This window comes from Melozone crissalis, unplaced genomic scaffold (genome assembly GCF_028551555.1).
Source record: "Melozone crissalis strain CALT ecotype California unplaced genomic scaffold, PUWL_Pcris_2 ptg000111l_1, whole genome shotgun sequence".
Taxonomy (NCBI): Eukaryota; Metazoa; Chordata; class Aves; order Passeriformes; family Passerellidae; genus Melozone; species Melozone crissalis.
Window position 1 is genome coordinate 7,659,450 of NW_026535888.1, and position 12,443 is coordinate 7,671,892.

Here is a 12,443-nt window from a genome sequence, read left to right on the forward strand (position 1 = left end):
GGTCAGTGCAGTGTTCTCTGGGGGTCAGAGCCTGGCAGCACAGAAAGTCTGGAATTCTCAGCAGTACCCAGGGTTCCAGCAGAAGCCCTGGGCAGGAGGAGCTCAGCGTGCAGTGCTGTTTGCTCTGAGCGTTTGTGTCACCCCAGGGAGGTGGCAGCACCCCAGGGCACTGTTTGTGCCCTGCTGTGGTTACCTGGGGCTGTCTCCAGCAGGGCCCTGGCTGCTCCTGCAGAGGTGGAACTGCAGGATCTGCACACCCTGAGCCCAGCCTGCTCTGCCTTCCACAGGCTGAGCTCAGCCCTGGGCAAACAAGAGGGGGACACCACCAAAATTCCACACTGCCCATTGCACTGTGAGTAACCTCTGCTTTCTCCACCCTGGCTGCTCTCCCTGCCCTCTGCAGTGGGCTCCACCTGCAAGCAGGACCTGCCTTTCTCTTTGTCCAGTTTATTTTGCTTTCACTTCAATTAATTTAAGAAACTTCTGCCTTGTGAATCCTCCCCGTGCTGCATTTTTATATTTCTGTGTCCAGTTCTGGCCCCTCAGTTTGGGAAGGACTTTGAGATGCCTGAGAGCATCCAGAGGGGGCAACGAGGCTGGAGAGGGGCTGGGAACACAAACCCACACATGCCATGAAAGCAGCTGGGATCTGTGTTCCCTATAATCCATGGGGCTTTTTCCATTAGGATTTGTTGTCATTGTTCCAGTGCCATGCTCAGGATGCTGAGGGAAAGAGAGAATAGAAATGGTGAAGGGTTGCAGAATCATGAAATATCCTGAGCCGGAAGGGACCAAGGATGATCAACCTGCCCAGACCCCCCACCAACCCCACCCTGGCCGTCCCTGCAGCACTGCCCAAATTTCTCCCCTATCCTTCATCTCCCCCATCCCTCACTCTCACACAACCATGGAATGTGCTGAGCTGGAAGGGACCCACAGGGATGATCAATCCCAAAGCCAAACCCTGCCCAGAGCCCCCAGCAAGCCCAGCCTGGGCATCCCTGGAGCTCTGGCAGCCTCGGGGCCGTGCCCATTGCCTGGGCAGCCTGGGCAGTGCCAGCACCCTCTGGGGGAAGAACCTTGCCCTGAGCTCCAGCCTGAGCTGCCCTGGCCCAGCCCCAGCCGTGCCCTGGCTGCTGTCCCTGTCCCAGAGCAGAGATGGGAGCTGCCACTCATGAATTTCCCCTTTTCTTCCTCCTTTCCTCTGGATCTTGGTGCAGAAACTCTCCCAGGCTTCATTTTTTTCTCCCATTTTTTGTTGCACTGTTAAATTTTCCTTTGAGAAGTCTCAGCCTGGATTAACTGCATCCAGCCAGGAGAATTATCTTTTGCCACTGGCATTCCAGAAGCCTCATTCCCAGTAATGGAATAAAGATGTCCAGAGTAGCCTGGACTGGCCTGGAATGGCCCTGCTTGCCTCTGTAGGCAGCCAGGTGTGTTTGTTTCTTGGCCTGTGCTTGAATAGTGCAGAATTCCTATAAAATAAAAATCAGCTGGGGCTCATGTGTTCAGCAGAGGAGAATGAGGATGGTCTGAACATTTGGGGTGATACTGAATAAACTCAAGAATTTTCTTTGCATGTCTAATTATTAAACACTTAGGACTTGATATGTGGCCTATAGGAGAAAATTCAGTATTATAATGTTGTTCAGGATGAGTTGGGAGTTCTTAAATGTGAATATTTAGTTTGTGGCAGCTCACTCTGCTCTTGCTGAAAAAATCCCTGCTTAATCCATTTCTATCCAGTTATGTTCTCTGTCCCTGCTTAAATCCAATTCTCCCAGGTTAAAAAGCTCTGTGTGTCACGAGTGGGGCAAACCGCAGCAACCTGTGGAGAAATCAAGGTGATAAATCAGCCCCACGAGTGTCTTTGATCTTGAATAAATGCTGGGCTCAAAGTCTAGCCAAGACCACGAGCAGGGTTAGTCAGCACTGAGGGCTCTCTGAAAAGGGGTTTCAAAATGTAATTAAATTCTTCTCACAGCAAGGAGCCTGATTTCCTCAGCAAGTCAGGGCAGGAGCAGGTGCTCTGCAGGTCCTGGGAAGGTTTGTAGCTGGCGCTGGAAGGGAGCAGGGCCTGGATTTGAGGGGAAAAAGGTGAAGTTCAAGGCTGGAACTGATTTTGTGTCAATTCCCTGAGACGTGGTGTCACAGGTGGGCTTATCCAGCCAGTAAAAAATGACATCTCAGGGGAACCCACGTCCCTGAACTGAGCCCCTCATGGGGGATCCATTGTCCCCTCTGCGTCCCTGCCTCTCTCCGTGAGGGAGATGCGTCCAAGGACTTGCACCCTGCATTTGGTCACCTGAGGAGGCAGTTGTCAGAGAGTTTGTGAAGTCTGGCTTGTCACGAGGTGTCCCAGGGTGTGACAGTGTTCACAGGGGAATTTAAGCTGGGGAAGAGACGAGGATCTGACTCCTTGTTTCAGAAGGCTGATTTATTATTTTATTATATATATTACATTAAAACTATACTAAAATAATAGAAGAAAAGGTTTCCTCAGAAGGCTGGCTAAGAATAGAATAGCAAAGAATGATAGCAAAGGTTTGTGGCTCAAATTCTGTGTCCAAGCCAGCTGGGCTGTGATTGGCCATTAATTACAAACAACTACATGAGATCAATCCCAGATCCACCTGTTGCATTCCACAGCAGCAGATAATCAATGTTTACCTTTTGTTCTTGAAGCTTCTTAGTTTCTCAAGAAGAAAAATCCTAAAGAAAAGATTTCTCATAAAAGATCTCTGCGACACCAGGGTGTCCCAGTATCATTAGACTGCTAAATTCAGCTAAATCCCCTTAAACTCCAGATCCCTTTTCTCACTGAGCCCACAGGGCTGTAGGAGAGAATAAGCAGTGAGGAATCCTTGGAGGGCTTTGTGGATTCTCCTACTGGCTCCTCGCCCTTCAGGAGGAGGTTGGGTCATTGCTGAGCTCAAATCTCAGTTCCCTGCTCCTCCCTGCTCTGCTGGACTGACACTTCAGCCCCATCCCCAAGGAACACAGAGTTTGGAGTGATTTCCTCTAATTAACCCAGTCCTAGTAAGGCACCGCACCACAGGGCAGGCAATACCTTCAGAAAGAAGGATAATAATTTGTTTGTCATTATAAATCACACCCATCAATTAATTTAGAAAGCACCTCCCTTCTTTTCCTTCAGAGCATCCCACCCATTTCCACTCCATCTCCTGGAGACACTGGCTGATTCCAGTGAGGTCAGGGCGCAATTCCAGTGCAATTCCCTCCAGGAATGCCCCATCAGGAGCTGTGTTTGCTCAGGGTGGTTAATAGGGTTTGAGAGGTCCCATCCACACTCATCTCAAGGGAGTTTCCCTTTAGAAACAGCCCACGTGTGTGCCACAGAAATTGGATTTGTGCCTTTGTTTGGTGACAAAAGGTAGGAAATTAAAGAGGCAACAGTTCAATAAAAGCTCCTCTTTACCTGCCTTTGTTGTAGGTGACACTGAAGATTAACACAGCTCAAGAGCAGCTTTTATCCAGAGCAGATGCCTTGTTATTTGTCAGGGAAGTAAGAGGTGTGAGGCAGGGCTTTGGAGCCAGTCAGTTTGGAAGGGAAATACAATTATAAAAACTTTTAACCCCTAAATGTTTGCAGGAGATTAGGAGGAACTCGAGTTTGAAAGCGTTTTAATTCATTTTTCCAAACTGTCTCTGTTTCAAGTTCCTGTCTTTGGTTGCTGCCTCAGAGCCAGGTTTTGTGAGCATTAAACCGAGTCCCTGAGGTTTGACTAAGTGCAGTTTATGTTTAGGTTTAGGCAGGCATTCAATGATTTGTTCTGAATTATTTGTGTACAAAATATTTACTGTTAACCCCCCTGAATGAGTAGCGGTTAATTACTTACACACAAAAGCTAAAGTAGTTTTTTTTGTCTCTTTTTCTTTTGTATGTAATTACAGAAATGTGGGAAATACTTTTCCAAGGCTTTTGAACTCCAAAGTGGAACAGAAGGAAGACACAGGGGGACATCCACCGTTCAGTGTTATTTTCCTTGCACAGGAGATAGAGAGAAAGGAAAAAAAAAGGATCTTTCTGAGATGAGCACTAAAGTCTCAAGTTTTCAAAGGTTTGCATAACAAACAAGAGACACATTGTGGGTTGCATCTTGACTTTGAAGGCTTGCCACTGTCAACTGAAATAAAATGGCAAGGTTTAAAGCCTTAACCAAGTTCACAAGGAAAATATTTGGACTGAAAGTTTTGGAAAGTTTTCTCTCTTTGAAGTAGTTTGTCATGTGTTACCAATGTGAACTTTATTGACCTTGAAACGTTTTTTTTTTTGAATCAAATAGCAACTAGTGACACTTTAGTAAAATCTTAAATCAACAACCATCTCCTGGCGGCTCCAGCTTCGTAGCAAATGCAGGCAAAACAGGGAATCTACAGAGGAGACCTTTATTATTCCTAAATGAAGCCTGCCAAAACCTTCCCGAAATAGCATTCAAAGACCCTTTTAAGGTCATGGATCCTGAACAAAGCCAGAAGAGCACAAAAAAGGCTGAGGAAAGTCCAAGAAAGAGGCTTCCCAAAGGAGAGGCTTTCCAAGGCAGTATTTCATCCCCAACTACGTACCAGGGCAGCTCTGCTCCTTCCCAAGGAACCCCTCTCCGAGACATCATCTCGCAGCAGCACTTTTCCAGCTCTTTGCCTGTTCCACGAGAGGAGCCTCAGGAGAAGCCCGGCCACCAGAAACAGCCCAAGCCCTCTTCCTTTGAGCACCCCGCCCACGTCCCGCAGCTTCAGCAGCACGCACTGGCACCAGCATTTATGTCCCCAGGGAAGCCGGAGCATGTCCTGGAAGGTCCCACATGGCAGCTAGTTGATCCAGTCAGGCCAGGGCCCTCTGGCTCCTTCCCGTCCGCCGGGCTGCACGCCCACCACGGCCAGCTCCTCCCATCCCACTCATCCATCATTCCCACAGAGGACATGCCGGCCGTGCAGAAGGTCTTCATCCCCCGCCCTGCCCAGGTGTCCCTGAAGCAAGCTGAGGAGGTGCACAAGAAGGAGAAGAAGCCCCAGAAGCCGGGCAAGTACATCTGCCAGTACTGCAGCAGGCCCTGCGCCAAGCCCAGCGTGCTCCAGAAACACATCAGGTCCCACACGGGTGAGAGGCCCTACCCTTGCATTCCATGCGGCTTCTCCTTCAAGACCAAGAGCAATCTGTACAAACACAGGAAGTCCCATGCTCACCGGATCAAAGCCGGGCTGGCCTCAGGGATCGGAGCAGAGATGTACCCGTCGAGCCTGGAGATGGAGCGAATCGGTGGGGAGGAGTTCGAGGAGCCAACAGAAGGGGAGAGCACGGACTCAGAAGAGGAGACGGTGACAATGTCGGGTCACGCCGTGGAGCTGTCGCCCAGGCAGAAACACACCCTGCTCTCCAGCAGCCTGCTGAGCGCGGGGAGCCAAGGTTCCAGCCACGACCGCTGCTCGTTGTCCCATTCCAGCATGTCCCAGTCCCTCGAGGACAGCTCCCAGTTCGTGGAGCCGTCGTCAGAGCACGCCCTGAGCCATAAGTCCGAGGACACCCACACCATCAAGCAGAAGCTGGCGCTGCGCCTGAGCGAGCGCAAGAAGGTGATTGACGAGCAGGCGTTCCTGAGCCCGGGCAGCAAAGGCAGCACGGAGTCTGGGTACTTCTCCAGATCCGAGAGTGCGGAGCAGCAGATCAGCCCTCCCAACACCAACGCCAAATCCTACGCCGAGATCATCTTCGGGAAGTGTGGGAGGATCGGGCAGAGGACGGCGGCGCTGGCTGCAAACACAACCCAGGGGTTCCCACACCTGTCAGGTGATGAGAAGCCCAGCATGGTCCCGTTGTCTGTGCCTAGAACACAGGTGATCGAACACATCACTAAGCTAATTACCATTAACGAAGCTGTTGTGGATACCAGTGAAATCGACAGCGTGAAGCCCAGAAGAAGCTCTCTTTCGAGGCGTAGCAGCATTGAATCCCCAAAGTCTGGTGCGTACAGAGAACCGTTTCAGTTCGATATCAAGTCTGGCTCCAGCAGCCAGCTGGATGCAGCGAAAGTGTTGGCATCCCACGGTGAAAAAATGAAGCCCGAACAATCATTGTTGTCACTTCAGCAATCCCACAGTGCCACAGAGACAGTGCCTCTCCTAAGAAGCCACTCAATGCCTTCTGCTGCATGCACTATAAGCTCCCCACACACCTTTAGAGGTAGCTACTCATTCGATGATCACATCATGGAGCCGGAAGTCTTAAGCCGCAGCCAAGCATTTTCCTCCCACCCTCGAATGCTAAAACGCCAACCAGCTATTGAGCTACCCTTGGGAGTGGAGTACGTCTCGGAAGAGGTTGGCTCTGCCAGCAAAGAAACTGTTCCCAAACCTCCCGAGGAGCCTGAAACCAAGGAAAGCGATCTTACCAAAAAGTCCCGCAAGGGCCCGAAGGGGAAAGGGTTCATGTACGAGTGCAATGTGTGCGGCGCTCGCTACAAGAAAAGGGACAACTACGAGGCCCACAAGAAGTACTACTGCTCAGAACTGCAGCTCTCCAAGCCTCGCTCTGCCACGTCCCACACCTCCTCAGAGCCGGAGAAGAGCGTGGCAGATCCCGACGTGTGGCCCCAGATGATGCATTACAAGCTGGGCAGCACCTTGGAGCTCACCCCACTGCGCAAGAGGCGGAAGGAGAAGAGCCTCGGGGATGATGAGGAACCTCCATCTTTCGAAGTGTCTGACACCCCCTCCTCCAGCACCGGCCCAAGCACTCAGTTTGCAAACCTGGCCTCGTCTGAGGTGGCTCTAAACCTGACCCGTGAATCCATGAAGTCGCCAGCAGACTCGGGAAAATCCGCACCTTCCGAGGCCAGTGCCAGCTTCCATTCCAGGAACACAAAACCAGCTTCGAGCACGGAGGGCAAGGAGAGGAGAACAACCTCCAAGGAGATCTCTGTCATCCAGCACACGAGCTCCTTTGAGAAGTCAGACTCCATCGAGCAGCCCAGCAGCTTGGAAGAGGACAAGCCCCTGTCCCAGTTCCCATCTCAGCCCACTCCCCAGCACAGCCGCCCCCCTCATTCCCTGCAGCCCAGGCTGGTCCGCCAGCCCAACATCCAGGTCCCTGAGATTCTGGTCACAGAAGAGCCGGACAGACCAGAAACAGAGCCAGAACCTCCTCTGAAGGAGCCAGAGAAAACCGAGGAGTTCCAGTGGCCACAGAGGAGCCAGACTCTTTCCCAGCTCCCTGCAGAGAAGCTCCCACCCAAGAAGAAGCGGCTCCGGCTGGCAGAAATGGCCCAGTCCTCTGGGGAGTCCAGCTTTGAGTCCGTCTCTCTCACCCGGAGCCCCAGTCAGGAGAGCAGCCTCTCCCATGGCTCCAGCCACTCCATCTCCTTTGACCGGGATGACCACACCAAGCCAGAGTCGAGTAGCCAGCCCTCTGAATCCCACCCAAAACCTCCTGGTGTTGGCTCCCATATGCTGATGGTCCCCAGCCACCATCACCATTCCAGGGAAATGCGGAGATCTGCTTCCGAGCAGACGCCCAACGTGTCCCACCCTTCCCAGATGTCAGAGACTCGCAGCAAATCCTTCGACTACGGGAGCTTGTCGTCCACTCCTGCCTCCACCCCCGGCCCCTCCACCTCCTCGGCCCCTCAGGAGAGGAGGAAATGCTTCCTGGTGCGGCAGGCGTCCCTCACCAGGCACCCTGAACATGAGCCAGACCCGGCCCCACTGGGCTGGCCGGACACCGAGGATCCCGCTCCTTCTTCAAGTAAATCTCCTGCCACGAGTTTGCCCCATCAGCCGACCACATCCTCCCCTTTGCCCTCTCACGGCACCTATCCGAGCGACAAGAGCCAGCCAAAGGACAGCCCCGAGCCATCCTACAGCCCGCCATACACAGAGGCTCTGCAGGTGTTCCACCACCCCGTGCCACAGCTGACGCTGCATGAGAAGCACTTCATGGCCCCTCAGGTTTCCATATTCCCCTACCAGCACCTCCTGCCGCAGCCGGGGCAGTCTGCAGAGCTCTTTGCCGCACACACCATGTCTGACATCCTCTCTGCCCAGTTCTCCATGCCTCAGATCCCTCCCTCCATATTCCAGACCCCGCCGCTGCCCCTCCCGCAGACGCTCATCCACCCGGGCCCGCTCCACATTGCTCCTCCCTTGATGTCTCACCCCGCCGAGGTGTCCTTCAGGCACCCTTCCTTCCTGCCTGTGCACTACCCTGGCTCCTCCCCGATACCCTCAGCCTTCTTCCTGCCTCTCCAGTCTCAGTTTGCCCTCCACTTGCCAGGTGATGCTGGTGGACATTTGCCACAGATCAAATCCAGTTTGTTCTCGGCAGCAGGAAGCTCCAGCCTGTCCCCGTGCACGGATTATGACTCGGACAGCAGGTTGCACCCTCTGACCTGTGCGGCGAGTCCTGCGCTCTCTGTCACCGTGACCCAGCTCGTTGTCCCCACCCGGACAGAGCCCATGGTGTCCCTGGTTGTCCCCGTCCGCATCCAGACCAACATGCCCTCCTATGGCAGCGCCATGTACACCACGCTCTCCCAGATCCTGGTCACGCAGTCCCAGTGCAGCTCCTCCACCATCGTCCTCCCCAAATTTGATGACCGCCAGCCCAAGGGCGCCCTGGTGTGCAGCGCTGATGTCCACGGGCTGGGGTTTGACCTGGCCCAGATGATCACAGAGGAGCAGAGAAGCCTTTTCCAGAGCCCATACCTGAGAGTTCCCTTGCCCTTGCCGGAAAGAAAGGGCTACATGCCCCTCACCTGCCCCTCAGACAGTGTCCTCGGCTTGGAAGGGGGCCCCTCCACAGTTGGAGGGAGCAAAAGGATGCTGTCCCCAGCCGGCAGTTTGGAGCTGACCATGGAGACACAGCAGCAGAAGAGAGTGAAGGAGGAAGAAGTGTCTGAAGCAGAGGAGAAGCTAGAAGTGGTGAAGCCACCCAGTACAGTCGAGGAAGGGAAAAATCAGGATAAACCTCACTTCCTTGCAGAAAGCCAAGACAGGGTGGAGGTTGAGACACCACCCAGCGTGTCCGTGGAGCAGTCGGAGCCAAAGGAAACCCCGAGCAGTTCCCAGCAGGCAGCATCCCGGCCGGGTTCCCCCAGCTTTGAGGCACTGCAGGAGTACGAGCAGCCAGCTGGCAAACAGTTCCTCAGCCAGGAGCCTCTGCAGCCCGTCAAGAAGGAAGACTCCAAAGAACCGGTGGAGCAGCCTCCACCAACCCCTGCCAGCACTGCCCCCGTGCCCGAGGGCGCCGCCAGCGCGGGGAAGGCTCGGGAAGGCACCGACACCAAGAAGGTCCTGCAGTTCCCTAGTCTCCACACAACCACTAATGTCAGTTGGTGCTATTTAAACTACATCAAGCCAAATCACACCCAGCAAGCGGATGGGCGCTCCTCGGTGTACGCCAGCTGGTGCATCAGCCTCTACAACCCCAACCTGCCCGGGGTGTCCACCAAGGCAGCCCTGGCCCTGCTGAGGTCCAAGCAGAAGGTGAGCAAGGAGACCTACACCATGGCCACCGCGCCGCGGCCTGAGGCGGGCAGGCTGGTCCCGGCCGGCTCCAGGAAGCCCAAAATGACCGAGGTAATGCAATCCTATCTCTTCTTTCTGCTGATCCATTTGGATGCGTGGGTAGCGGGGGCTGAGGGCCGGGGTGTGGCTGTGCTCAGCGTGGTCGGGGTGTACTCGTCCCGCTGGCGCTGGGGGAAGCGCCTGTTCTCAGTGAAGCTCTTAGAGTGAAGAGCCCAAACCCCACTGAAAGCCCAACCCAGGGGGCAGGAGAGCCTGCTCCCAGGCCAGGTTTCTGTTCTCCAGTTCCTACTTGCTATGTAGCCCAAAAAGTAGGAATCACCACCACCACTACCACCCCAGGAACCACCACAGCTCCAGCACAAAGGATTAGACTTCATTTGCATTTGTCTTGATATTTCAAACAGCTTTACAACTTCTTTCTTTTTTCTTTTTTTTTTGTTTAAACGCTGTTATAATTCCCTGCATTTTGCATGTTAGAAATGAAGAAAAAGGATTACCTTGGGGAAATGGGATTCTGTCTGGTTGTGCATCTGCTCATCTCACATTAATGAACATGGAGAGGCATGCTTAAAAGTATTTAAAAAATATTTAAGGGAGATTTGCAAGTGTATTTAGGCCCCTGAAGAAGCACAAAGGCTGACAGTGACATTTATAAAAGTGCCTCAGCGGGTCAGACACGTTTTGTTAAACACCCCTGTGGTTTGGTCCGTTTGGTCTATAGCTGTCCACCTGCTTTTCCAGGTATTTAAGGATATTTTATGCCTGGTTTTAGAGTTAAGACTTCACAGTGGCTTCCCAGGGGCAGGGCTCCCCCAAGGCATTGCCCACACGGGCACAGAAGTCTTTAAGACCCTCCTGTGAGCTGCCTAATTTTATGTATCTCATTTTAAAGCCAGACTTTACCCTTCCTGCTTAATGCTGAACCAAACAGATCCCTTTAATCCAGATCATGTTCATGTAGATTAGCAAACAGAATCGCTCTAAAGATTTTGCAATTTGATATTCATCTCAAGTCAATTTATATTGATGGATTATTCATTTTATTTCTGTGTCATGAAATGAACTCTGAATATTAAATTTATCATAATCGCTGCTGCAGCTGCTGCTTATAAATATGTCTTAAAATACACAGTAGAATCGCTTTGATTCAATAAATCTTTATTTCTATTCAGCATTTCCATCACTCTCCTGCAGAAATCCAAGAGACAGATTTCTAGGGACATGGGGGCAGATAATTACCTGAGCAGTGCAATAACCATGCTGAGATTTATGCACTATTTCTCCAAGGGTTTTATCCGAGTGGTGCTGTAGCACCCAGGATTTCAATCCCTAAAGGAAGTGCCTGTGCTGCTCTGAGCCCTGCTCTTTGCCATGGTGCTAAAACCCACACCCAGTGAGTGTCCACAGGTACCAGACCCACCCGCCCTGAAGGGAAATGTTAAACAGGGGTTAAAGGGTTAAAGGGTTCAGCCCTCACTCATCCAAACCCACATTTCACTGCATGCATTTCCCCCAAAGCCTCCTAAATCCCTTCAGCCAACCCCTCCAAGCTGCCTGGTGGAGCAGGTTCAGGTTCCCATAGCTCAATTTACAAAAGGCAGAGTTCACCCAGCCCAGTTCACCTGGATCCTAACCCAGCCCTGCTCCCAAGTGGCTGGCAGAGCCCTGAGAGCTGCAGCAGAGATAGATCAAATTCTTGCCAAATTCTTGCACAGCACTTATTTGTGATCAGTGGGGTGAAATCCTCCATGCAGGGTGTAAAACATGGGTGGGGAAGCGGCGGCTGCCAGGACGTTCAGCCCTCACTCATCCAAACCCACATTTCACTGCATGCATTTCCCCCAAAGCCTCTAAACTCCCTCAGCCAACCTCTCCGAGCTGCCTGGTGGTGCAGGTTAAGGTTCCCGTGGCTCAATTTACAAAAGGCAGAGTTCACCCTACCCAGTTCACCTGGATCCTAAACCCAGTCCTCCTCCCATGTGGCTGGCAAAGCCCCTGAGAGCTGCAGCAGAGGTAAATTGAATTCTTGCCAAGCACAGCACTAATCTGTGATCAGTGGTGATCAGGGTGAAATCCTCCATGCAGGGTGTAAAACACAGGTGGGGAAGCAGCAGCTGTCAGGACGTTCAGCCCTCACTCACCAAACCCACATTTCACTGCATGCATTTCCCCCAGAGCCTCTAAACCCCCTCAGCCAACTCCTTCAAGCTGCCTGGTGATGCAGGTTCCTGTGGCTCAGTTTGTGAAGAGTTCACCCTGCCCAATTCACCTGGAACCAGTGGATCCTAACCCAGCCCTGCTCCCAGTGTGGCTGGCAGAGCCCTGAGAGCTGCAGCAGAGATAAATTGAATTCTTGCCAAGCACAGCACTAATTTGTGATCAGTGGGGTGAAATCCTCCATGCAGGGTGTAAAATACAGGTGGGGAAGCAGCAGCTGCAAGGACGTTCAGCCCTCACTCATCCAAACTCACATTTCAATGCATGCATTTCCCCCAAAGACTCTAAACTCCCTCAGCTAACCCCTCCAAGCAGGTTCAGGTTCCCATGGCTCAGTTTGTGAAGAGTTCACCCTGCCCAGTTCACCTGGATCCTAAACCCAGCCTTGCTCCCAGCGTGGCTGGCAGAGCCCTGAGAGCTGCAGCAGAGATAAATCAAATTCTTGCCAAGCACAGCACTAATTTGTGATCAGTGGGGATGAAATCCTCCATGCAGGGTGGGGAAGCAGCAGCTGCCAGGACGTGCAGCAGCCGTAGCATCACTCCAGGGTTGGAGTCCAGCGCTCAGCTAACTCTGCTCTGGCTCCTTGCCCTCCATATTCCCTCCTCCATGTAACTCCAGGGTGTCAGTTCCTCCCAGGAGATGTAAAAAGCTCTGGTGTTTTGTACAGTTATGCATGCAGCAAA

At 52.6% G+C, this 12,443-nt stretch overlaps 1 protein-coding gene and 1 long non-coding RNA gene across 3 annotated transcripts in view; one reads left to right on the forward strand and one right to left on the reverse strand.

The window, feature by feature from the left end:
• Positions 1-12,443, forward strand: part of HIVEP3 (HIVEP zinc finger 3) — a 297,820-nt gene that overhangs the window by 221,991 nt on the left and 63,386 nt on the right. For both annotated transcript variants that reach the window (XM_054292448.1, XM_054292449.1), the window contains one exon: positions 3,916-9,591. In XM_054292448.1, the coding sequence (XP_054148423.1) occupies positions 4,477-9,591 (5,115 nt within the window). In that variant the 5' untranslated portion in view covers positions 3,916-4,476. The remainder of the gene's footprint in view (positions 1-3,915; positions 9,592-12,443) is intronic.
• LOC128947939 (uncharacterized) lies at positions 9,954-11,844 on the reverse strand. The gene is made up of 2 exons (XR_008484068.1): positions 11,810-11,844; positions 9,954-11,162 (listed from the first exon to the last, which is right to left on the reverse strand). It is a non-coding gene; the product is annotated as an uncharacterized LOC128947939 (long non-coding RNA).